General features: G+C 44.6%; 1 protein-coding gene across 1 annotated transcript in view; it reads right to left on the bottom strand.

The window, feature by feature from the left end:
• Positions 1-1939: 1939 nt before the first annotated feature.
• The window catches only part of LOC126484022 (5-hydroxytryptamine receptor 3A-like), a 139955-nt gene continuing 116306 nt past the window's right edge, over positions 1940-25588 (bottom strand). Inside the window, exon 9 of the mRNA XM_050107348.1 lies at positions 1940-2211. Within this exon, the coding sequence (XP_049963305.1) occupies positions 2080-2211 (132 nt within the window). The 3' untranslated portion in view covers positions 1940-2079. The remainder of the gene's footprint in view (positions 2212-25588) is intronic.

Here is a 25588-nt window from a genome sequence, read left to right as displayed (position 1 = left end):
TAAACGGGGTCGACCTCGTAGCATTACTCTGACGGAAGAATAGAAACTTTACAACTGGTCCACAAGCTAAGTCCATTAAGAAAAGGGACATATTGTATTTGCTAAAATACTTCCTACCCGGTGAATCATGCAGTTTTAGGAACGGGAGGCCCATCAGGGAAGTCTTACTTCAGTCGGCGCCACATTGGACAGCTTGCGCCCAGGTGATGAGGATGAACTGATGATGAGGAAAATACAACCACAGTCCTCCAGCGAAGAAAATCTCCCATCCCTCCGGAAATCGAACAAGCGCCCGCTTGCGTGGGAGACAAGCGCATTATGTCCCAGCTAAGCAGGCGGACAACGTAAGAAGTAATGAGAATGCAAAGACGTCCCACCACCTCCTGATGCGATCTCTGAGGAGAACGAAGGATAAATTTGAAATTACTCGCAAAACAAAACATAAAAGAAAACTGATGATGTGTTAGATGACGATCACTTTGGCTAAAGTCACCACGGAGACAATTCTGACATCACAGTTGATAATGGAAGCAAGGCTAAATAAAAATCAAGACATGTTCATAGGATTTGTCGACCTGCAAAAAGGGTTTGACAATATAAAATGGTGCAAGATGTTCCAAATTCTGACAAAAATAGGGGTAAGCTATAGGTAGAGACAATATATAATATGTACTAGAGTCAAGAGGGAACAGAAGAGTGGACGACCAAGAACGAAGTGCTCAGATTAAAAAGGGTATAAAACAGAGATGTAGTTTATCGCCCCTTCTGTCCAATCTAAGAAGCAGTAACAGAAATAAAACAATGGTTCACTAGTGAAATTAAATTTCAAGGTGAAAGGATATCAATGGTACGATTCACTGATGACATTGCCATCCTGAGTGAAAGTGAAGAAGAATTACGTGATCTGCTGAACAGAATGAACAGCCTAATGAGCACAGAACCGAGAGTAACTCGAAGAAAGAGGAAAATAATGAGAAGTAGGAAAAAAGAGAACAGCGAGAAACTGAACATCAGGATTTATGGTGACGAAGTGGATGAAGTTAAGGAATTCTGCTACCTACGCAGCAAAAAAACCAATTATGGACGGAGCAAGGAAACAATCAAAAGCAGAATAGCACTGGCAAAAAGGCCATTCGTGGGCAAGAGAAGTCTAGTATGTATTAAACAAAAGCCTTAATCTAAGGAAGACATTTCATAGAATGTACGTTTGGAACACAGCTTCGTACCATTGTGAAACAAGGCCTGTGGTAAAACCGGAACAGAAGAAACTCGAAGCATTTGAGATGTGGTGCTACAGACGAATGTTGTAAATTAGGTGAACTGATAAGGTAGGGAAGGAGGAGGTTCTTTGCAGAATCAGAGAGGAAAGGAGTATGTGGAAAACACTGATAAGGAGAAGCAACAGGACTGTAGGACATCTATTAAGACATCAGGGAATGACTTCCATGGTACTAGAGGTACCTGCGGAGGACAAAAACTGTGAGGGAGACAGAGATTGGAAAACATCCAGCAAATTATTGAGGACTTAGGTTGCAAGTGTTACTCTAAGATGAAAAGGTGGGCAGAGGAGAGGAAGTCGTGGCAGGCTGCATCAAACCAGTCGGAAGACTGATAATTCAAAAAAATTGGAAATTAAAAGTAAATACATTTTGAAAATTATGTCTATTTTAATACGAAACCTTATCAACTTTCTACATGCCCAGTGGCATAGCTCTGTATTTCTCAAAAATCAAATACATACAAAACAATATAATGTTCTCGTTTAGTTTAAAACGTAAATTTGGCATTAAAAAAACTTCCAGTTAAGTTACTCTCCATGGTTCAGTTACTGTTCTTTAGTGTCAAACGTAAAACCTTCATTACTGAATAAGTAGCTAGTCTGACTTACACCACTGTGTTTCTCAGCCATCCCTGTGAAGCTGAATGAAGAGGCGATATGTGCATTTTTTGTATTTTTTATTGTGGTTTTAGTAACAGCAGATACACGGCAGCGGTTATTTCTGCAGTGTTCGGCGGCCGCGTTCACTGCTGGAGCGGAGAGGCGACAAGTGGAAAGTCGCCGGTCGCGCCCGGAGGCCGCTAGGGCACCAGAGCGACCAGCAGCGCTAGGCAGGTGAGGCAGTAGGCGCAGAAGCAGCAGCGGTCCACCAGCGACGACAGCTGCCGCCAAACTGCCGAGCCGCGAGACTGCCGCCGCCCGCCGCTCTCCTCCTGCCGGCAAACGGAGTCCCATTCTCTTAAGACTATTCATTACTGCTGACATATAACGGTACTCATCACTAAAAAGTCCCACTACCGAAATCGCGGTGCTATAACGAATGTGGACTGGTTCAGCAAAGCAGTGACTGAGGTGACGAAAGTCAAGAGACAGCGATACCTCATACACAGATGACGGTAGTGTCACCTTTGTAAGGTGTAAAAGGACAGTGCATTGGCGGAGATGTGACCTGTGGAAGACTTCCCGCATCCTCTTATTCCTCAAAACCAACAAAGCCCCTTCATCGCCTCTTCCTATCGTCCCATCTGCCTCACCTCCGTCTTCAGTAAGGTCTTCGAATCCATCCTCTCCCGCCGTATCCATCAGCACTTTAATCAACACCACCTCATCCCCCTTACCCAGTGTGGCTTCCAACCCTCCTTCTCTGCTGAAGACCAACTCCTTAGCCTCCTTCACCTTCTCTCCCTCCAGCTTAACTCCCGTCGCTCCGCCATTTTTGTTTCCCTCGACCTACAAAATGCCTATGACCGTGTATGGCATCCCAGTCTCCTCTTTAAACTCTAAACCTACGCCCTGCCGATCAATTTTGTCCATCTTGTCACTTCCTTCCTCTCGCGTCGTCCTTCCTATGTCACCCTCCACAACAGTAACTCCCGTATCTTTTATCCCACTGCTGATGTCCCCCAGGGCTCTGTCCTCTCTCCTCTCTTTTATCACTGCTGATATCCCCCACCTGTCCACCTTCTCCAGTACGCTGCTGACACCGCCTTCTGGCTCTCTATCCTACCCTTCAACGGTCCCAACGCACCCTCCAAACCCACCTTGACCAGTTCACCACTTGGTGTAACCAGTGGTTCCTTCGTCTCAACCCCTCCAAAACCCAGGCAATCATCATAGGCCTCACCACCCACTCCTTCTGTCTCCATGATTTCTATCTCACCCTTTATGGTTGTCCCATCCAGCTCACCCCCACCCTGCGATACCTTGGCCTCACCCTTGACCGTCACCTCACCTGGACCCCTCACCTCCTGACCATCCAGCAGAAAGCCCATTCCCACCTCCGCCTCTTGAAACTCATGTCTGGCCAGACATGGGGATTGCATCCTTACACCATCCTCCACACCTACAAATCCCTCATCCATCCTATCCTCTGTTATGCCAGCTTTGCCTCAATCTCTGCACGCCCCCCCACCCTCCCCACTTTTACAAGGTCCTCCAAATCCTCATATGCCATGCACTCCGCCTTGCCTTTTGTATCCACCTTCCTTCCCCAACATGGCTCCTGTACGAACTCATCCCCTTCCCTGACCTCCTCCTTTTCATCCAATATCTCCACATCCTTTATACTGTCCGCAGGCTTGATCCCCCACCCCTGGTTTCCTCCTTCCTCTCCACCCCCCCCACCCACTGCCGCACCTCTATCACTGTATCCCTCCCTCTCTCCACCTCCACACCCTCCATCTCCTTCATTAGGTTAATTTCGAAAGCCTCCGCCTCCCAGATGGTGAACTTCGCTGTGACATATACCCTTCCTTCCAATTATAACCTGGCCTTGCTCCCCCCTCCCCAGGGCCCCCTTTTTCCTCACGCCTCCTTCTCCCACATTGGAGTTTCCTCTTCCCCCCCCCCCCCCCTGAGTCCCTGCACCCCCTCTTCGACTGTTTTCCTCTCCCATCCCTTCCCCTCCCAGCCCTCCTTCGGTGCGCCCCCCACCTCATCCCCCTTTCTCTCCCCTCCTCCTCGCCTCCTTCCCTCTCTTCCCATTTCCCTTGTCCCCCCTCCCCCTACGCAGATCCTCACAGGTTTTTATCTGGTATTAGTATGCTACGTTAGTGTTGTGTTTCGATGTCATTCTATAGTGTCACATCTAGTGATGTGGGTTTTAATTGTGTGCTTGATCTGTTTATTGTCCATGACAGTTCCTTCCTACGCCGCCTGTCATGTGGCTGTTTTACTCGTTCTACGGACTTTTATGCTCCGGCCGTACTTTGCCTGGTGCCTTTTAATGTAGTGTGTGGTTTTTTCGTGTAATATACTTTTTTAGATTTATATCTCCGATTTACAGTAACCGCTTTGTATGTCTTATTTGCTTCCGTTCCGCCTTTTTTGTTTCAATATTCCTCCATGTTATCTCCTTTATATTGTTTTTAAATGTCCTCCTGTCTATTTATGTCTCTTGGCTGAAGAGCAGCGCTTATGCTGCTGCCATCCCGCCCCTGACGGGAAATGGAAATGACAATAAAGGAAAAAAAGGTGGAGACGTCATCTGTATACAGGCGTTTCATGTAAAAATCTTTCCGACGTCATTATGGCTGCGTGACGGGAATTAATGCACTTTGAATGCGGAATAGTAGTTCGAGTTAGAATCATGAGACATTCCATTTCGAAAATCATTAGGGAATTCGATGTCCTGAGATCGAAAGTGTCAAAAGTGCGCGGGGAATACCAAATTTCAGACATTACCTCTCACCACGGACAACGTAGTCGCCGATGACGTTCACATAACGACCGGGAGAAGTGGCGTTTGTGTAGAGTTGTCTGTGCTAAAAGACAAGCAACACTGCGTGGAATACCCACATAAATTAATATGGGACGTATGGCGAACTCATCCCTTAGAACACTGCCGAAAAATTTGGCGCTACTGGGCTATGGCAGCAGACGACCGACGCGAGTGCTTTTTCTAACAGCACGACATCGTCTGTAGCGCTTCTCCTGGGCTCGAGAACTTGTGCCGAGAAAGTGTATTAAGGACAGAAAACAGCCAGTGTGGCTTAGCAACTAAGTCCGGAAAAAGACAAGAGAGCAAAGGCTCTGCACTCTCTGTTCAAAAGAGAACGTGCAAATGACGACAGGCAAAATTTAGTAGAAACTCATGTGACTGTACAAAGATATATGCGTGAAGTATACACTAGTTACCACTGTCTAACCTTACCAAAAGATCTTGCCAAGAAACCGAGAAAATTCTGGTCCTTCCTGAAATCGCTAAGCTGGTCTAAGGCTTGTATCCAGTCACTCGTTGACCAGTGGCATCATAAAACAGCAAAAGGAAAGCATAAATTTTAAATGTCGTATTTAAGAAATTCTCCAAGGAGAATCATACAAACATACTGACGTTTGAACATCGAGAAGACTCCCGTTTGGAGGACACTGTATTAACAGTGGCGGCTCGTGAGTATGTATTTTGGTTGTTCGCTAATTTTTGGTTCAAAATGGCTCTGAACACTATGGGACTCAACTGCTGAGGTCATTAATCCCCTAGAACTTAGAACTAGTTAAACCTAACTAACCTAATGACATCACAAACATCCATGCCCGAGGCAGGATTCGAACCTGCGACCGTAGCGGTCTTGCGGTTCCAGATTGCAGCGCCTTTAACCGCACGGCCACTTCGGCCGGCGCTAATTTTTGGGTTCAGATAAACTGGAAAGTGTGAAATAGCATCTGCTGTAAAACAGTTATTATTAGAAACAAATTGCTTTAAGATTCCGACTTTGCCGGCTGGAGTGGCCGAGCGGTTCTAGGCGCTACAGTCTGGAGTTGCGCGACCGCTACGGTCGCAGGTTCGAATCCTGCCTCGGGCATGGATGTGTGTGATGTCCTTAGGTTAGTTAGGGGACTGATGACCTCAGAAGTTAAGTCCCATAGTGCTCAGAGCCATTTTTTTGATTCCGACTTTGTAGTTTCCTGACGTGTGTATCTGCATGTGGCATGATCCAATGAAAAAATCCTAGCCTAAATAAGAACTCTGGGCCTTTCGAATTGGAAAGGAGGCCGCTAATTTTTCGTCTAATTTTACCATCTGCACAATCAGAGAGCGGAAAATTTCTTCTAAACACTCGATAATACTTTCCATGTTCTCTTCAAGCATGTTGTCTGTCTAGATGTTAAACACTCACCTTATAGCTGCCACTCGTGGTGGTCGCACAACTCTTTTCTAACACATTCGTTCTGTGTGACGACCTAAAGAAAAAAGCAGAAAAGTCGGACAAATTAGATGAAATGACTGTAGTAGATTTGTTTATAGATGCAGCTTTTTCCAGAATCAAGTTAAATTGATGAGCATAGCAGTGAATACAATTGTCCCTAGGATACATCTGCTTAATCCTTGCGTGAACACTGTTAATTCATAACAGCAGCACCGTAATAGCACTGTGCTATCACCTTTTCCTTCTTTTCATCTGCTTGCTTTTGCAATTCAGAAGTTATCATCGTAAATAACGTTTCAGCATCCTGTGCAGCAGGGTTAAAGAACGCCCGAAATCTCTCCACAACAGAGCCACCAAATTAATATCCATATACAATCACCCATTGTTGCATGGTAGACACACCTGTTGTTTCGTCCGTCATTATAGCCAAATAATACACACTTAAAATTTTCTGCATTATTTTTTCTCTGCGTGCACTTAGCATAGAGTTCAGAAGTTCATTTTAAACTGTTTTGCATGTACCATTAAACACAATCGCAGGCTCTAAGTGTTCCTTCATTGAGCTGTCAATAGCACTTACTAAATTTACAAGCCTACAAAACACTGTCTGGTTTCCTGAAGGTTTCCTTTCATAGAGACCACGTACCGCTAACTCAAACGCCCCGCGAAATTTTACGCGGATTGTTAACCTGGTGAGGGTATGGCTACTCCCATCCACTTGCTCGTTATGTTTCCCCACTGACTCCCTCTACACACTGTCAAGCTGAGTGTTGTTCACTTTACCAAGCACAGAGAATTCAATGTTCGCATTTTTGTGTATGTGAGAGTTATCACGATTGTTTATTTTTTCGGAGAAATGTACAAGGTCCCTAACACCTGTGTTAGTCCACGAATTAATTTTCTGAGCTGACAATCAGACACGAAAAACAAGCAGTGCGATTCTTACGTTGCACCAACATAGCCGCTTCTGCTTATTGTACACTTTTTTTAGCGCTTAAAATAGATTCAAGAGAGACCATATCGACACTGCACACGAAAGCCGATTCACTGTTTCGTGTTCGTACTCTCACTCACACAGTAAACAACCAACTTCAAACTTTGTGGAAAAATTAAATTCAGGTAGTAATATCTATATTCTGTTCATCATAAGAATAAATCTGATGTGAACATTACACCATGCATTCTTCCGAGTTTGCTTCAATCTCATTGAATTTCGTATCGCGTAAAGCGGAAGCCAAGATGTGTCCAGTACAGTCAAGTACGATCATAAGGATACTTCTATGCTGTGTCACACGCATATAGACTGAACGATAATGCCTGACAACAGCTTTACCGGCGCTTTTAATTTGGACAGCACTGGCCAACCAGTTGGTCCAGCTAACATGCAATGATGTGAGCAGTTGTAGTTCAGACGTAAAAAGAGACGAGAACAAAAACAATACATGTGATTTTGTCATATGATGATATGGTTGGAGCCCGTGCATGCTATTTGAAGACAAATGGTGATGGTGTCGAGACAGCAGCCAGCCTTTATTCAAAAGGTACTGCTACCGGTTTCGAATCATTACGGTTCATCGTCAGACTGCTTTCATGCTTTCATTACAACATGTGCTGCGTTTTTTACTGATTAGTTATCCTAAAATATAAATAATACATAGTTATAAGCACGTCACAGAGATGCTTGAGTTACAGATTTGCATTAGGATGTGACTCACGTGAAATGTCGGATGGAGTACATAGTTCTTGTCCAGCAGACACCGTTTGTAGTTTTCGCAACATTCACATCATCGCACACATAAACTTGCATAATTGAGCGCTTCAGATTTGTCACTGAATGCATTCAGAAAGTTTATGTGTGCAATGATGTGAATGAGGCGAAAACTACAAACGTTGTCTGCTGGACGAAAACTATGAAAACAAGTACTCCATCCGACATTTCACGTGAGTCACATCCCAATGCAAATCTGTAACTCAACCATCTTTGTGACGTGCTTATAATTATGTATTATTTAAAATTTATGGTAACTAATCAGTAAAAAACGCAGCACATGTTGTAATGAAAGCATGAAATCCGTCTGACGATGAATCGTAACGATTCAAAATCGATAACAGTACCTTTCAAATAAAGGAACTTAAAATAAATTTGTGGCTGGCTGCTGTCTCAACACCATCAAAATAATAATGCGGGACAACAGTTTTACCGGCGCATTGAACTTGGACAGCACTGGCCAGCCATCCAGTCGAACTAACCTGCAATGACGTGACCAGTTGCAGTTCAGACATAAAAAAGAGACGAGCGGAGAAACAATAGATGCTATTTTGTCATGTGATGACATGGGGGGAGACCGGGATGTTATTTGAAGACAAATGTTGGTGTTGAGACAGCGATCAGCCACAAATTTATTTTAAGTTCCTTTATTCAAAAGGTACCGTTACAGGTTTCGAATCCTTACGATTCATCGTCAGACAGCTTTCATGCTTTCATTGCGACATGTGCTGCGTTTTTTACTGATTAGTTATCCTAAAATATAAATAATGCAGCTTCGAACGTCATTTAATTTATAAAGAAAATGAAATAATATTCAGCAAAACTCCAGCATTACTGCACCCTTATTGGGTGATCAGACGGAAAGCATAAAATGCTCTTCTTGTCACCTAACAAGGTATTCTAATTACAAACAAGAGCGATGAAAATTCCTTACTTAAACACAGAATAATATTTCTGAGGGAGCTATGTGTGATGCAAAAGCATACTGCAGCGACTTCAACGTATTGTTGAATACTGAAGCAACTGAAGGTATTAATTAGAGTCAGTCTCCTTCCTTATCCGAGAAATACATTTCAGTTCTGGAAGTGTCATCTGCTACGTTGATAACGAGCCTGACAACAACAGAGTCCACGAGGCCAACCAGGCGCTGCATTTTCTCCTCTTCTTTTATGACAGGCCGTTCTATATCCCACCAGCGTTCGACAGTGACATGTGAAAAAGCTGCGTGCATTAGTTTAAGTACGTCTGGCAGCTTTAACAGTCTTGTTTTTTCTGGCTACAAATCCTTTAGCTTGGCTCGAGTTCAGTTCTGTTGGGTTCACATTGCAACGGTACAGTGAAAAATGTAAAAACGCAGCATTTGTGTGGTGTGCTCGATGCTGTGAATGTGAGACTACATCTGTGTTATAAAACAATGGACACAGTCCAATTAAAGAGTATTTGGTTTTTCATTTTTGTTCTAAAAATTATATTATTATGTTTTCTTAATTTAAGCAACTGTTAACAACCCTTCATAAAATAACGATAGTTAAGAATTTATATTTGAAATGAAAACAGGAATTTCGCTTGCAATATGTAATTAAAAAGGACACCTGCGTAATTCTATATATATGATGAGTATTTTACAACTACAAGATGTATGTACTTAGAAAGAATGTAAAAAAGGATAACTAAGGTGAGACTTGAACCAGCGATCCACGAACTACACCAGATTACCAATACGTCCGATATGTGTTTGTAACTCAGCTGTAATAAATACAGTCTCTCTGAAAACTTCAAAGCCGATTTTTTTTCCTGTAAATAGAGGAACGCTGAAGATTAGATGGGTAGAACTTGTGAGTAATGAGGAGGAAATGAATAAAACTGGGGAGATAAGAAATTTGTGACATAACTTGGTTAAAAGAAGAGATCCAGCGATAGGACACATTTTGACGCATCAAAGACGCGTCAGTTCAGTACTGGAGGGAAGTCTGGAGAGAAACATTGTAGAGGAAGAGCAAGAAGTGAATGCAGCAAGCACTATAGTGTAGTGGCCGAGTCTTTGAGCAATCATTATAAGTCTTTAGCAAAAGAAGTAGCCACCGTGGAGTGTTGCATTAGTAATCATGTTTCTGTAGCCGCCAGCATGGTGACATCTGCGTCACAGTAACAGACACGCAAGTGGATTGTAAGGTAAGGATAGCCGAGCAGAGCAGCAAACAATATTGCGCAGGGTAACCTCGTAGTAAGCAGGACGATGTCACCACAACACGATCAAGTCTCTTGTTATGTGTGACACGACTAGGAGCTGGGCGTTAGTGAAACAAAAGCGCTCCATTGGTACATAAATAATTTTGAATTTTGATGCAGGGGACACTTCTCGTCGCCAACACCAATATGACGCCAGAGATACACCAGACAGCGAGACAACAGGGCGTTGAAAGTAGCAGCCACAGACTCGAGACTAGACAGGGCCTCCTGCCAGCACTAATCCCTTCACAACGCCTGGTGCCATTGCTCCGCCGACCTGCCATCTGTGCCGGCTGCCGCTGACTTCCTAATGGGACTTCACACCGCAGCACCAGCCGTCGTTTGACTCCTGCCGGCCGGCAGCGATTCGTACCGCACGCACAGCCGTCTCTATGTGCCATCGCGGTGGCACATGCTGAGCGAGGGGCCAACTGGACTTCATCCTGCCGATGGAAGTAGTGCGTCGCTGACTGCCAGCCTACCACTGGCCAGCCATGAGCATCACAGGATACCAGCTCGGCATGCAGGATTGAATCTGCCGCCTATACCAGGGACAACAGGGAGAAGCATGTCTACCTTGCTCAGATGTGACACGTCATATACTGGTGTTAAGTAAAATCATTCTTTACTGTCAACAGTGCAGCCATTGGGCCTCCAGCCCACACGCACCCCATGGAACCTTCAGAGTGGTGTCAACAGGGTATCTTCGAGCCTGCCACCACGGCGTGTGGTGACAACAGAGGATACAGCAACATTATAGCTGACGTTCATGGATGAAGAAGATGACTCGACCACTGCAGGTGTATCGTTTCGTCGAACCATGGTGAGATGATTGCCGTCTTTTTGTTTTGTTTTTGTTTGAAACCAAGGTAATGGAAAGTCATTGGGTTTTGCCAAGGGTTGAGTCGTATTTGTAAGTTTAGGATGCGGCAAGTGACCATAGACAGTATTTTTTGGGCAGGTTAAATATAAGTAAATACACTACTGGCCATTAAAATTGCTACACCAAGAAGAAATGCAGATGATAAACGGGTATTCATTGGACAAATATATTATACTAGAAGTGACATGTGTAACATTTGCATAGATCCTGAGAAATCAGTACCCAGATCAACCACCTCTGGCCATAATAACGGCCTTGATACGCCTGGGCATTGAGTCAAACAGAATGTACAGGTACAGCTGCCCATGCAGCTTCGACACGATACCACAGTTCATCAAGAGTAGTGACTGGCGTATTGTGACGAGCCAGTTGCTCAGCCACCATTGACCATACGTCTTCAGTTGGTGAGAGATCTGGAGAATGTGCTGGCCAGGGCAGCAGTCGAACATATTCTGTATCCAGAAAGGCCCGTACAGGACTTGCAACATACGGTCGTGCATTATCCTGCTGAAATGTACGGTTTCGCAGGGATCGAATGAAGGGCAGAGCCACGGGTCGTAACACATCTGACACGTAACGTCCACTGTTCAAAGTGCCGTCAATGCGAACAAGAGGCGACCGAGACGTGTAACCAATGGCACCCCATACCATCACGCCAGGTGATACGCCAGTATGGCGTTGACGAATACACGCTTCCAATGTGCGTTCACCGCGATGTCGCCAAACACAGATGCGACCATCATGATGCTGTAAACAGAACCTGGATTCATCCGAAAAAAATGACGTTTTGCCATTCGTGCACCCATGTTTGTCGTTGAGTACACCATCGTAGGTGCTCCTGTCTGTGATGCAGCGTCAAAGGTAACCGCAAGCATGGTCTCCGAGCTGATAGTCCATGCTGCTGCAAACTTCGTCGAACTGGTTGTTGTCTTGAAAACGTCCCAACCTATTGACTCAGAGATCGAGACATGGCTGCACTATCTGTTATAGCCATGCGGATAAGATGCCTGTCATCTCCACTGCTAGTGATATGAGGCTGTTGGGATCCAGCACGGCGTTCCATATTACCTTCCTGAACCCACCGATTCCATATTCTGCTAACAGTCATTGGATCTCGACCAACGCGAGCAGCAATGTCGCGATACGATAAACCGCAATCGCGATAGGCTACAATCCGACATTTATCAAAGTCGGAAACGTGATGGTACCCATTTATCCTCCTTACACGAGGCATCACAGCAACGTTCCACCTGGCAACGCCGGTCAACTGCTGTTTGTGTATGAGAAATCTGTTGGAAACTTTCCTCATGTCAGCACGTTGTAGGTGTCACCACCGGCGCAAACCTTGTGTGAATGCTCTGAAAAGCTAATCATTTGCATTTCACAGCATCTTCTTCCTGTCGGTTAAATTTCGCATCTGTAGCACTTCATTCTGTGTATGATTGTAAGTTTTCGCCTGGTTGACATGGGTAGTATGAGTTTCATTAGCAAGGATTGTGGTTCATTGTCTAAGCTGTGAACCATGAGAAGTGATTCAGAAGGTGAAGCTAAGTTTAGTTATTGTTTCGATGTATATTAGTAATTACGAGCTGCCACTTAGGCGAGAGAACTTACAGTAGAGAGTAGTGTGATAATGTTATGGTTGGGTGCTCACATAATTTGTTTTTGTTTTTTGAGCAATAAATATGGCTCAGTATTTAAGTAATGAGAAGTGTTAGGACAGTGGTACATATAAATAGTTTTATTTTCTCTCGCTTATGATTCTGTAACCGATAGGACGTAATAATGCTGCGGTCATTATTGCAGGTATCAGAGCCGTCAATACCGCAAAGAGCTACCAGAAAGGAGGTACTGGGAAACTTCAGATACGATGTAGGTAAGTTGTAAGCGGAAAATATTGAGCGGAATAAGCAGTTAGAAGCACCTGGCGATGAGGTGACGGAAATGACTTATCACAAATCTGGGGAGTATAGGGAGAAGTTGTGGAGAGACCATGAGGAATGGATAATGGTAGATGGGCCTCGGAATGTGAGGAATATTTTTATTATTGTGAAGATGGAGAGAAAGGAAGAAAAGAGCGAAGCTAAGAGGGAGAGGAGCAGAACATCCAGCTAATGTTGATGTAGTTAAATCTGTCAATCCTGTGTGAAGTAGGACAGAGCGTCCCAGATGGTTAGACGATTTTTTTAGTGGAAAGATTAAATTAGTTGTAGATGTTTTTGTTCCATACGTTCTTGGAAATTTAAGTAAGACACACAATAATAACGTTGCTGAAGTTAAGGAGACTAATGCAGAAGTACCAGCTCCAATATCATGTGGAATGGTGGAGTCTGGGGTAGTGAAAATGAGTGTGGGCTGTACCAAAGTAATTACGTGGGGATATAGCTACAAAGATGGTTTAACTGCCATAGTATCTGCTCCACTGGATGATGATGGGTGTTGCATTGAGATCAAGGAGCCTGGGCCAAACAAACAGGAAGTGCACGTTCCGGTGATTTTTTATGTTGAAGCAGAGATGGTAAGGACACACATACACTATGTGATCAAAAGTATCCGGACATTCGAAAAAACATATGTTTTTCATGTTAGGTGTAACGTTCTGCCAGCTACTCCCATGTACTCCATATCAGCGACCTCAGCAGTCATTAGAAATAGTGAGAAAGCAGAATGCAGCGCTTCGCGGAATTCACGAACTTCGAACGTGGCCAGGTTATAGGTTGACACTTGTGTCATACGTCTACACACGAGAATTCGACACTCCTAAATCTCCTTAGGTACACTGTTACCGATGTGATATTGAAGTGGAAACCTGAAGGGACACGAACAGCACAAAAGCGTACAGGCCGACCTCGTCTGTTGACTGACAGAGACCGCCGACAATGGAAGAGCGTCGTAATGTTTAATAGGCAGATATCTATCCAGACCATCACACAGGAATTCCAAACTGCATCAGGATCCATTGCAAGTACTGTGACAGTTAGGCAGGAGGTGAGAAAATTTGGATTTCATGGTCGAGCGGCTGCTCATAAGCCACACATCACGCCGGTAAATACCAAACGACGCCTCTCTTGGTGTAAAGAGAGTAAACATTCGACGATTGAGCAGTGGATAAACGTTGTGTGGGGTGACGAATCACGGTACACAATGTGGTGTGGGTATGGCGAATGCCCGGTGAACGTTATCTGCCAGCGTGTGTAGTGCCAACAGTAAAATTCGGAAGCGGTGGTGTTATGGTGTGGTCGTGTTTTTCATGGAGGGGGCTTGCACTCGTTGTTGTTTTGTGTGGCACTATCACAGCACAAGCCTACACTGATGTTTTAAGCACCTTTTTTACTTCCGACTGTTGAAGAGCAATTCGGGGTTGGCTATTGCATGTTTCAGCACCATCAAGCACCTGTTCATTATGCACGGCCTGTGGCGGAATTGTTACATGACAATAACATCCCTATAATGAGTCCTCACCTGAATCCTATAGAACACCTTTGGGATATTTTGAAGCGCCGACTTCGTGCCAAGCCTCACCTACCAACATCGATACCTTTCCTCAGTGCAGCACTCCGTGAAGAGTGGGCTGCCATTCTCCAAGAAACCTTCCAGAACCTGATGGAACGTATGCCTGCGAGAGTGGAAGCTGTCATCAAGGCTAAGGGTGGGCCAAGACCATGCTGAATTCCAGCTTCACCGATGGAGGGCGCCCCAACTTGTACGTCATTTTCAGCAAGGTGTCCGGATACTTTTGATCACATAGAAGAGATTTTATCAGAAACTGGGTGAACGGAGGAAAAGAAATAGCAGACGAGTTTGTAGTACTGACGATCAAGTCGTCGCCACAGCTGAATCTTTTGTAGAGTGCACGCCAGAGTCTCAGAATGTGGAGTGAGGGCAAGTACTGAGTCACAGCCTGGCAGGGCAAGCAGTTGATGTGGGGAGCGTTCTGCTTACAGCACAGCCACGGTCTGGTGGACACGACGAGTATGAAGTGGGTGAAGGGAGCAACACGGACCTGAGCCCAGCGGTTCTAGGCCCTTCAGTCTGGAACCGCGCGACCGCTACGGTCGCAGGTTCGAATCCTGCCTCGGGCATGGATGTGTGTGATGTCCTTAGGTTAGTTAGGTTTAAGTAGTTCTAAGTTCTAGGGGACTGATGACCTCAGAAGCTAAATCCCATAGTGCTCAGAGCCATTTGAACAAGGACCTGAAAGTAAACGTTCTGAATGAACAGCCTGTCGAAGTTAACATTCGGTGACGGAAAGCTGTGGCTACTGTAGAGCTGTCACGAGGTGCGTCTATTGTACAAACCAGTTAAAATACGTGCAAAAGGACAAAGGAGTAATTCGCATGGTATATTACCACCAGTCACCAGGTTGTTTTGGGTGAACAAAAGTACCTGAAAACCAAGCATTTAGAGGAGAATTAGGCCTGTAATAAGCGCTTCTGTAGGAGCCGCAAGTAGGAATACTTGTGAAAGTGATGTGAAGGGTATTTGGGTATGTGGTTATTCCGTGAGTGTAGTTTTGGGAATATGTTGTTCTGGGAAGCATATGAGGGACTGTTGTCACAAGTTCTGAAAGCTGTTTCGAAGCCAAGTGTTAAAAAGCCGATGGACAGACAGACGAGATGCCCAGCGTAAGAGTTTAACGGAGGTTTTGTTGAAGTTGGTATGTTAGGAATAATTTATTAAGAAAGAACGAGAGTCGCTTCAGATTGTAAATGTGGAATGGAGAGTTAGAAGCTGTTGCATAAGAATGGTAAGAGGCCTAACAGTGAAATATGTTTAGTAGTATTTGAGATAACGATCAGGCCAAGGGACCCTTGAGAGATGTTGTGAGATAGGGCAATACGAACAACACACAAGAAATAAGTTTACAAATTTGAAGTTTAATTAGTAGTTATGTATAGTTATGAGTAGACAATTTAGTATTACGTACTTGTTTTACGAAATGAGAGTAAAGTAAAGACAAAGGGGTCAGGCCGTCTGCATGGAGAAGGACAGTGTAGTGCCAGTGCTGCTAACCAGTCATTGAGCCGAAGTTATAAGTGTTCAGCAAAAGTGATAAGAAATAGTGAGAAATTGGTCATAATGTCAAGGACAATAAAACAATTTAAAATCAGAGATGGTAAAATATATAATGAACTGGGTGAAAGTGCAAGTCCACAATAGCTGTTTATTGTGTTTTCCCCTGTATGACGACCGGTTTCGTACCCTGGAGGTATATCTTCAGGTCATATAAAACTAATACATCATGGGCCGCGACTTCCTAGGTGCAAGTGCGCATAAAAACGTGTCACTCCTCGGTAAAATCATGGATGAACCGGCAAATGGGCGTCCGATCCGAACCGTGCACGATCAGTAAAACATCCCCAAAACTCTGTCAAAAGACAAGCCCGGACAGCACACTGAGTCTGTGGCTAGTGCTGTAATGCGGAGTTCTATTTGACGCCTGCCAGTACATTTTAGTTTCTTGACGACTCCCAAGGACTGTGTCCCTCTTAGTTTCTTGTTTTCTCAAGCGAATTTTGACGATGGTTTTATCTGTCTGACCCGGATTGTCGTCCGCCCTCGGTAGTTGAGTGGTACTGGAAAATAAAATGCCGGCACGGTAGCTCACCGTGTTCGGTCAGAGAGCTAGGAGGCCTCTGTAATAATTTTAAAAAAACTGAGTGGAAGGATGAACCAACGAACTTGACTGGATGTCATGTGACGTCCGCAACGACCAAAAAACGATCAACAATGAACAAAACGAAAAAAAAAGAAAGAAAGTGGTCAGCGCGACAGAATGTCAATCCTTCGGTCTCGGGTTAGATTCCCGGCTGGGTCGGAAATTTTCTCCGCTCAGGGACTTGTTGTCGTGTTGTTCTAATCATCATCATTTTATCCCCATCGACGCTTAAGTCGCCGAGGTAGCGTCAAATCGAAAGACTTGCACCCGGCAAACAGACTACCCGACGGGAGACCCTAGTCACACGACATTTTTTACCTGGATTGTCATGTGCTGTCCGGGCTCGTCTTTTAACAGAGTTTTGGAGATGTTTTACTGACCGTGCACGGTTCGTATCGGACGCCATCTGCGCTCCACCGATGGTTTTACGTAAGAGTGATACGTTTTTATGCGACTTACACCTTGGAAGTCGTGGCCTATGAAATATTAGTTTTATATGACCTGAAGTTATACCTCCAGGGTATGAAACCGGTCTTCACACAGGGAAAAACACAACTGCTATTGCGGACTTGGACTTTCACTCACAAGGGAACCTCCCCATCGCGCACCCTCAGATTTAGTTATAAGTTGGCACAGTGGATAGGCCTTGAAAAACTGAACACAGATCAATCGAGAAAAAAATAAGCAAAATATACAAACTGAGTAGTGCATGCGCAAGATAGGCAACATCCAGGAGTGTGTAAGCTCAGGAGCGCCGTGGTCCCGTGGTTTGCGTGAGCAGCTACGGAACGAGAGGTCCTTGGTATAAGTGTTCCCTCGAGTGAAAACTTTAATTTTTTATTTTCAGACAATTATCAAAGTTCAGGCACTCACACATAATCAACTTCGCTCTCCAAAATTCCAGGGCATGTTCAGATTTGCTTGGACATATGCAGGATTTGACTGTCTACACACGGAAAAATTTGAAAACGTTAAAAACATATGTTTTAACAGAGCGTAGGGAAAACTGTGCGACTGTGAAACTGTTGCATTCATTTGTTGCAGTTTATGTGACAAACTCTTATGTTTTCATCACTTTTTTGGGAGTGATTATCACATCCACAAGAAATCCTAAAGCGGGCAAGGTAGAAGAATCTTTTTACCCATTCGCCAAGTGTACGAGTTAGGTGGGTCGACAACATATTCCTGTCACGTGACGCACATGCCCGTCACCAGTGTCGTATAGAATATATCAACGTGTTTTCCTGTGGAGGAATCGGTTGACCTATGACCTTGCGATCAAATGTTTTCGGTTCCCATTGGAGAGGCACGTCCTTTCGTCTACTAATCGCACGCTTTTGCGGTGCGGTCGCAAAACACAGACACTAAACTTATTACAGTGAACAGAGACGTCAATGAACGAACGGACAGATCATAACTTTTCGAAAATAAAGAAACTAAACTTTTCACTCGAGGGAAGACTTGAACCAAGGACCTCTCCTTCCGCAGCTGCTCACGCTAACCATTGGACCACGGCGGTCCTGAGCTCAGATTATCCTGGATGTTGCCTATCTTCTGCATGGACTACTCAGTTTGTATATTTTGCTTATTTTTTTTCATAGTTCCATACAACTTCTTCCTGTTTTCTCAATTCATCTGTGTTCAGTTTTTCAAGGCCTATCCACTGTGCCAACTTATAACTAAATCTGAGGGGGGTGCGATGGGGAGGTTCCCTCGTCAGTTTGTTATAGACTGTTTTACCATTTTTTATTTCAGATTGTTTGAGTATCCCTCATATTATGTACAAGTTTTTTAGCTGTGGTTGTCCATGCTATAAGATTACTTGTAATAGTGAGAAAGCCACTGTGGAGCGTTGTTTTAGCAGCCACGAGCCGGTAACAGCCAGTGTGGCGACACGTGGCTCACAGTAACAGGCAGGCAAGTGGACTGTGAGGCGAAGGTAGCCGAGTGCTGCAGTCAACTGCACTGCACAGCGGTCGCTTGTTACGGGTGATGTGACTAGATGCTGTGTTTTAGAGAAACAAATGCACCCCATAGGCACGTAAGTAAGTCTGAAGTTTGAGGCAGGGAGCACTTCTCTGTGCCTGCATCCAGCAGCGCCGCTATGACGCAAGACCCACGTCGGACAGCAGGACGGCAGGGCATCGCCAGCAGCAGCCACGGGCTGCAACTGCCGCCGCCAGCACCCAGTCCTTCACGAGTCTCGGTGCCACAGCCCCGCCAATGTTCCATCTGTGTCTGCTGTGACCGACGCTGAGTTCCTGGTGGGACACCGCAGCGCCAGCCGGCGTCCAACTCCGCCCAGAGGAGAGGGAGTCATACACCCCGCGCAGCCATTGCCACGCACCATGGCAATGACGCATGCGGAGCGATGGGACCACCAGGTTTCACACGACCGAGGGAAGTATCGCGCCACTGACGTCAATGGCGGTGGCCTCTAATGGATTCTGGCCTACCACGGACCTGCCATCAGCATCGCAGACGCCTCCCACACGTCAGTGCCAGCCAGAGACAACAGAGAGAGGCACGTATCCTTCTGTGAGCTGCGACATGCCATGTGTTGGAGTTAAATAAAGTTGTTCTTTACTTTCAACAATGTTTCGTCGGGGCTCTCCAGCCCGTCACTGACTCCTCTGACGCTCCAGCTAGTTAAAAAGGACATAGGCTGCAGTACTTATCTGGGGATGAGGAGGTTTGCACAGGATGGAGTAGCGCGGAGAGCTGCATCAAACCTGTCTTCAGACTTTCTGAACTACAACCGTAACTAGGGTACCCACCTGGAGCTGTTTAACGTACATTGTCTACATAAATCTAGTCATTGGAGGCACAGATTTCCAGAAGATTCCTAACGAGATTATGACGGCACTATTCCCTCACTACGCACGCTGAATTCAAAATTCCGTTGCCAATCTTAGCGTGGGCTGCGAGCCCGGCTGGCGCTCGTCCCTGCGGCAGGCAGCGCGGGTCTTCCTTTGCGATCTGCCGCCCCCCCTCCCTTCCGCCCCCCCCCCCCCCCCCCGCTCCGCCCCCTCCCACCACATGCTTGCCTGTTGGCCAGACAGGAAAGCTGCCGCGATTTATCAACAGAACATTACTCCCATCCAAGCCAAGCAACGTCCAATCCAGGCAGGCTACAGGAATCTTGCTTGCCCACCCGCCTTCCGCTATGCCACGCTACGTAGCAGTTTTTTTTCTGCAAGCTTCCAATGTAGTGTTATGATTATGGTTCGGAAGCTGATGAAGCGTTTTCTCCGTAGCCGCGTAGACGAGGATCAGGGAAATAATACAGGGTGGTCCATTGATAGTGACTGGGTCAAATCTCTCACGAAAAAAGCATCAAACGAAAAAAACTGCAAAGAACGAAACTCGTCTAGCTCGAAAGGGGAAACCAGATGGCGCTATGGTGGGCCCACTAGATGGCGCTGCCATAGGTCAAACGGATATCAACTGAGTTTTTAAAAATAGGAACCCCCATTTTTTTATTACATATTCGTGTAGTACGTAAAGAAATATGAATGTTTTAGTTGGACCACTTTTTTCGCTTTGTCATAGATGGCGCTGTAATAGTCACAAACATATAAGTACGTGGTAGCACGTAACATTCCGCCAGTGCGGACGGTATTTGCTTAGTGATAGATTACCCGTGTTAAAAATGGTTCAAATGGCTCTGAGCACTGCTGAAGTCATCAGTCCCCTAGCACTTAGAACTACTTAAACCTAACTAACGTAAGGACATCACAAACATCCATGCACGAGGCAGGATTCGAACCTGCAACCATAGCGGTCGCATGGTTCCAGACAGTAGCGCCTAGAACCGCTCGGCCACCCCGGCCGGCACCCGTGTTAAAATGGACCGTTTACAAATTGCGTGAAAGGTCGATATCGTGTTGATGTATGGCTATTGTGATCAAAATGCCCAACGGGCGTGTGCTATGTATGCTGCTCGGTATCCTGGACGACATCATCCAAGTGTCCGGACCGTCCGCCGGATAGTTACGTTATTTAAAGATACAGGAAGTGTTTAGCCACATGGGAATCGTCAACCACGACCTGCAACAAATGATGATACCCAAGTAGGTGTTTTAGCTGCTGTCGCGGCTAATCCGCACATCAGTCACAGACAAACTGCGCGAGAATCGGGAATCTCAAAAACTTCGATTTGAGAATGCTACATCAACATTCGATTGCACCCGTACCATATTTCTATGCACCAGGAATTTCATGGCGACGACTTTAAACGTCGTGTACAGTTCTGCCACTGGGCACAAGAGAAATTAAAGGACGATGACAGATTTTTCGCACGCGTTCTATTTAGCGACGAAGCGTCATTCACCAACAGCGGTAACGTAAACCGGCATAATATGCACTATTGGGCAACGGAAAATCCACGATGGCTGCGACAAGTGGAACATCAGCGACCTTGGCGGGTTAATGTGTGGTGGGGCATTATGGGAGGAAGGATAATTGGCCCCCATTTTATCGATGGCAGTCTAAATGGTGCATTGTATGCTGATTTCATGCGTAATGTTCTACCGATGTTACTAGGAGATGTTTCACTGCATGACAAAATGGCGATGTACTTCCAACATGATGGATGTCCGGCACATAGCTCGCGTGCGGTTGAAGCGGTATTGAATAGCATATTTCATGACAGGTGGATTGGTCGTCGATGCACCATGGCCCGCACGTTCACCGGATCTGACGTCCCCGCATTTCTTTCTGTGGGGAAAGTTGAAGGATGTTTGCTATCGTGATCCTCCGACAACGCCAGACAACATGCATCAGCGCATTGTCAATGCATGTGCGAACATTACAGAAGGCGAACTACTCGCTGTTGACAGAAATGTCTTTACACGTATTGCCATATGCATTGAGGATGACGGACATCATATTGAGCATTTATTGAATTAATGTGGTATTTACAGGTAATCACGCTGTAACAGCATGCGTTCTCAGAAATGATAAGTTCACAAAGGTACATGTATCACATTGTAACAACCGAAATAAAATGTTCAAACGTACCTACGTTCTGCATTTTAATTTAAAAAACCTACCTGTTACTAGCTGTCCGTCTAAAATTGTGAACCATATGTTTGTGACTCTTACAGCGCCATCTATCACAAAGTGAAAGAGTGGTCCAACTAAAACATTCATATTTCTTTACGTACTACACGAATATGTAATAAAAAATGGGGGTTCCTATTTTTTTAAAAAAACGCAGTTGGTATCCATTTGACCTATGGTAGCGCCATCTAGCGGGCCAACCATAGAGCCATCTGGTTTCCCTCTTCAAGCCAGACAAGTTTCGTTCTTTGTAGTTTTTTTGTTTGACGCTTATTTCTTGAGATATTTGGCCCGGTCACGATCAATGGACCATCCTGTATATTTTGTAGATCATTGTATGCCAAAAAATGGTGGATTTTATTTGTCCATGTTTTCGTCTTCTTCGTGTTTCTAGCTTATTTAACTATTTCGAGACGAACGGCTTTTTCTGCAACATCGCCCTCTTTCGGTTAGTACTGGCCGTTCTCAATTGGAATCATGATCAGGCCATGTCCAACACATGTTTTCTGCATTAAGCAGAACCATCTCTGAAAGTCGAGTTACCTTGCACGTCAGAACTTGAAGATGTCTATTACTTTGCAAAGCCAACTAAAGTAAGGCTTTGGAAGCCTCCTTTCTTTAACCTTAGTGTGTTCCAACCAATTGGAACCAAATTATATAAATTTTTATTACCGTTTCCAGAAGGGGTATTGAGGTTTCGTTGAGTTCATTCTATGTGGCCAAAATAGTTGATTCTAAATTCCCTAAATGCATTTTAGTAAACACCAAGTACGTTTTTCATGTTACGTTAATCTAAAAAGTGCATGTCTGAATGAAGAAACTCTTCTTTCGCAGTGAAATTTCCTCATACTACGTTGCATACTAGCATAACGTGGTTTTTAATATCCACTGAGCCTTTTTTCCTATTTCAATCAATGTTTGCCCTAAATTTAAAAAGCCTGTATATTGCAAAATGTCCAGAAGTCCATTGCACACATTTGTGCATGCTTGTGAGTCACCAAGTCTTTGTCCTGTTTCAGAATATTTCTGGAATGAGAAAAGTGACGGTCAAACTTACAAATATGTCATAACATGCTCTAGGTTCCCGAATAAGTAACTTTTTACACAATTTGCACCTACCGAAGTATTAGAAGCTGCCTCTTACGCACCCGAAAACTCTTCCCCTGCTGGACATGGCTCTGTTTCAAGGCTGACGTATATCCCACAGTTTTTAATTTCTCCTCAGTCTCCTTTACGTTTGGTTTGTTCATTTTCCTGCTCCCACTGTTATAATAAATGAACTCCAGTGAAACTACCTACGCCGTCGGAGTGGCCGTGCGGTTCTAGGCACTGCAGTCTGGAGCCGAGCGACCGCTACGGTCGCAGGTTCGAATCCTGCCTCGGGCATGGATGTGTGTGATGTCCTTAGGTTAGTTAGGTTTAATTAGTTCTAAGTTCTAGGCGACTGATGACCCCAGAAGTCAAGTCACATAGTGCTCAGAGCCATTTGAACCATTTGAAACTACCTACACAAACATTTTCCTGGCTAGTCACGTTGTATTGACAGCACAATCGGTTGCGAGGTTCAACAGGCTGAATCGGTCCCTAGGAAATCACCACGCTTGTGGAAACCCAAGCTGGCCTGCTTTAACCATTGCGCTGCGGTGCACATACATTCTTTTGTGTCCGCTGCGACAGGTTGATCTGCTTTTTGACTGCGGTGGAGGTAGGGGCAGGCAGGCTGGAAGAGACTTTGTACATCTCTGCAGTATACATCGCCCTTAGTGGTGGTGGGGTCTCAAGGTTTCCACCACGCGCCGAATCGCTACCGGACTTGTTAGCAACGATCGATCTGCTTCAGTTCCTGTGCGATGGAAAACTTTGCATAACGAAGGACCCCTTGTGTCTCGTAGGGCCCCACTTTGCGTCGATTGCTGATTAAATGTGAAGGTGATTATTTCCGCATAAATTAGCGGACTGGAATTTGCGGTAAATTGTTTAGTTAACCGAGACCCAGTGGTCATACAAATCTGTGTAACTGCATTTGAGTCGAAATGGTTCAAATGGCTCTAAGCACTATGGGACTCAACATCTGAGGTCATCAGTCCCCTAGACTTAGAACCACTTAAACCTAACTAACCTAAGGACATCACACACATCCATGCCCCAGGCATGATTCGAACCTGCGACCGTAGCAGCAGCGCGATTCCAGACTGAAGCGCCTAGAACCGCTCGGTCACAGCGGCCGGCCATTTGAGTCGCTGTTTGACGTTGGGTACAAGGTTTTTTTGAATCAGTGTGTTATTTGCTGTTGGCCAGAAGATAGAGTTCTATATGTAGTTTATTACACTGTTTCACACCGTGGTTAACTTTAAACATAGTTATTATACCTTGGCACCCTTCCCTTTGATGGCTAATAATTAATACAGTAAGAAACCAGTTTATGGTTCTTGTATTTTATGCTGTAGTTGCCAAAGACTGCTGACGGATTTGGCTCAGTTTTAGTGACAGTTTCAAGATCGGTGCGAGTTTGACATTATTTGAAGTCAGTTCATTAAGCCATTAATCCTCTGTCCGTGAGACAATTGTTCAAGCTGCAAGTGAGTGCTTTACTTGCTTGAAAATAAATTAACTTAAAGGACTGATTTTTTTTTTCTTGAGCTATAGCTGTTGGAGACTGAATTGATGCTTGTGTTGATATTTTATTTGTGATTTTTATGGTTGTAATCATTTAAATAATGAATTTACTTGTAAATGGTAACTGGAAGCACATCCCTTCTGGGTAATATCTGATTCAATTTTTTGAGTGAAAATAAGTTTTGGAAATTTGCACACGTCTCAGCCCAGCAGAGCCACTCCGAATGCTAGTTCCGCTACAGGAAGGTAATTCACATACGAAAGAGGTAGATAACAAAACTTTCGTTTGACCAAATATTGACTATCGTACGTCATTCGGCGTCCTTAAAAGGTTATATGCGCGATTCATCATGTTTTTGTTTAGTTAACAAGAGAGTGTTTTAGCAGCTCACAGCTGCTATGGCAGACGCTACAAGAGAGGCAACGTACATCGCTAAGAGCATTACTTAGAAAAGTCAGACAACTCAGGTTTTTAAGCGAGTCAAGAAAGGTTGGTCTTCCATATCGCTTAATAATCTTGACGCTAAAATTAGAGGAATTCGGGTCCATACAGACGGGTACCGGCATCTTTCCCACATGCCATCCGTGAATGGAATAAGAAACGAAGAAAATGTTACCATAGCGACCGTCACGAAAATAGGCACCACAAGATCATCTCACCGTCTTACATCAATGCCAATAGTGTTTATTTCAAATGTTAGTAAAAATTTCGAAAAAACATTAGACATCTCTGTTTTTGGTCTTGAATATGGTGGAGTACTTTCCAAAATTAAATTCTTGCCAGGTGCTACGAAAAAAATAAAAATTAACGTTACAATAATTTTTTAAAAAAAATTCTTTTACTTAACCTTTGGAAAAAAGAGAACCAATTTGAACTGAAAATAACATATGAACATTCTCAATGTTTATAGATGCATGTGATACATATTTTATCAGGAAAACTAAATGGTGTCCGAGATGAAAAATTAGATACCGGTAGAAGTGTAAACTGTTCAGCATGGTAACGAAAATTGTCGGTGATGAATTTGTGTTCTGTTGGACGATTTCCAGCAACAAAGTTGCTGAGAATACTATAGAATTAATATTGGTAAAATCTGAGACATTATAATTATCATGTCACATATGAATGCATTTTATTTATGACAGACCCCGCGCGCGACAGCGCGCGTATACTAGTGTGCTGTCACCAGGATTTTAGTTCCTACTCCTTGGTAGGACCGGAAAT

The sequence above is a fragment of the Schistocerca serialis genome, chromosome 6, assembly GCF_023864345.2.
Source record: "Schistocerca serialis cubense isolate TAMUIC-IGC-003099 chromosome 6, iqSchSeri2.2, whole genome shotgun sequence".
Classification (NCBI taxonomy): domain Eukaryota; kingdom Metazoa; phylum Arthropoda; class Insecta; order Orthoptera; family Acrididae; genus Schistocerca; species Schistocerca serialis.
Note: the sequence above shows the minus strand (reverse complement) of the source record. Positions and strands in the feature narration are given on the sequence as shown.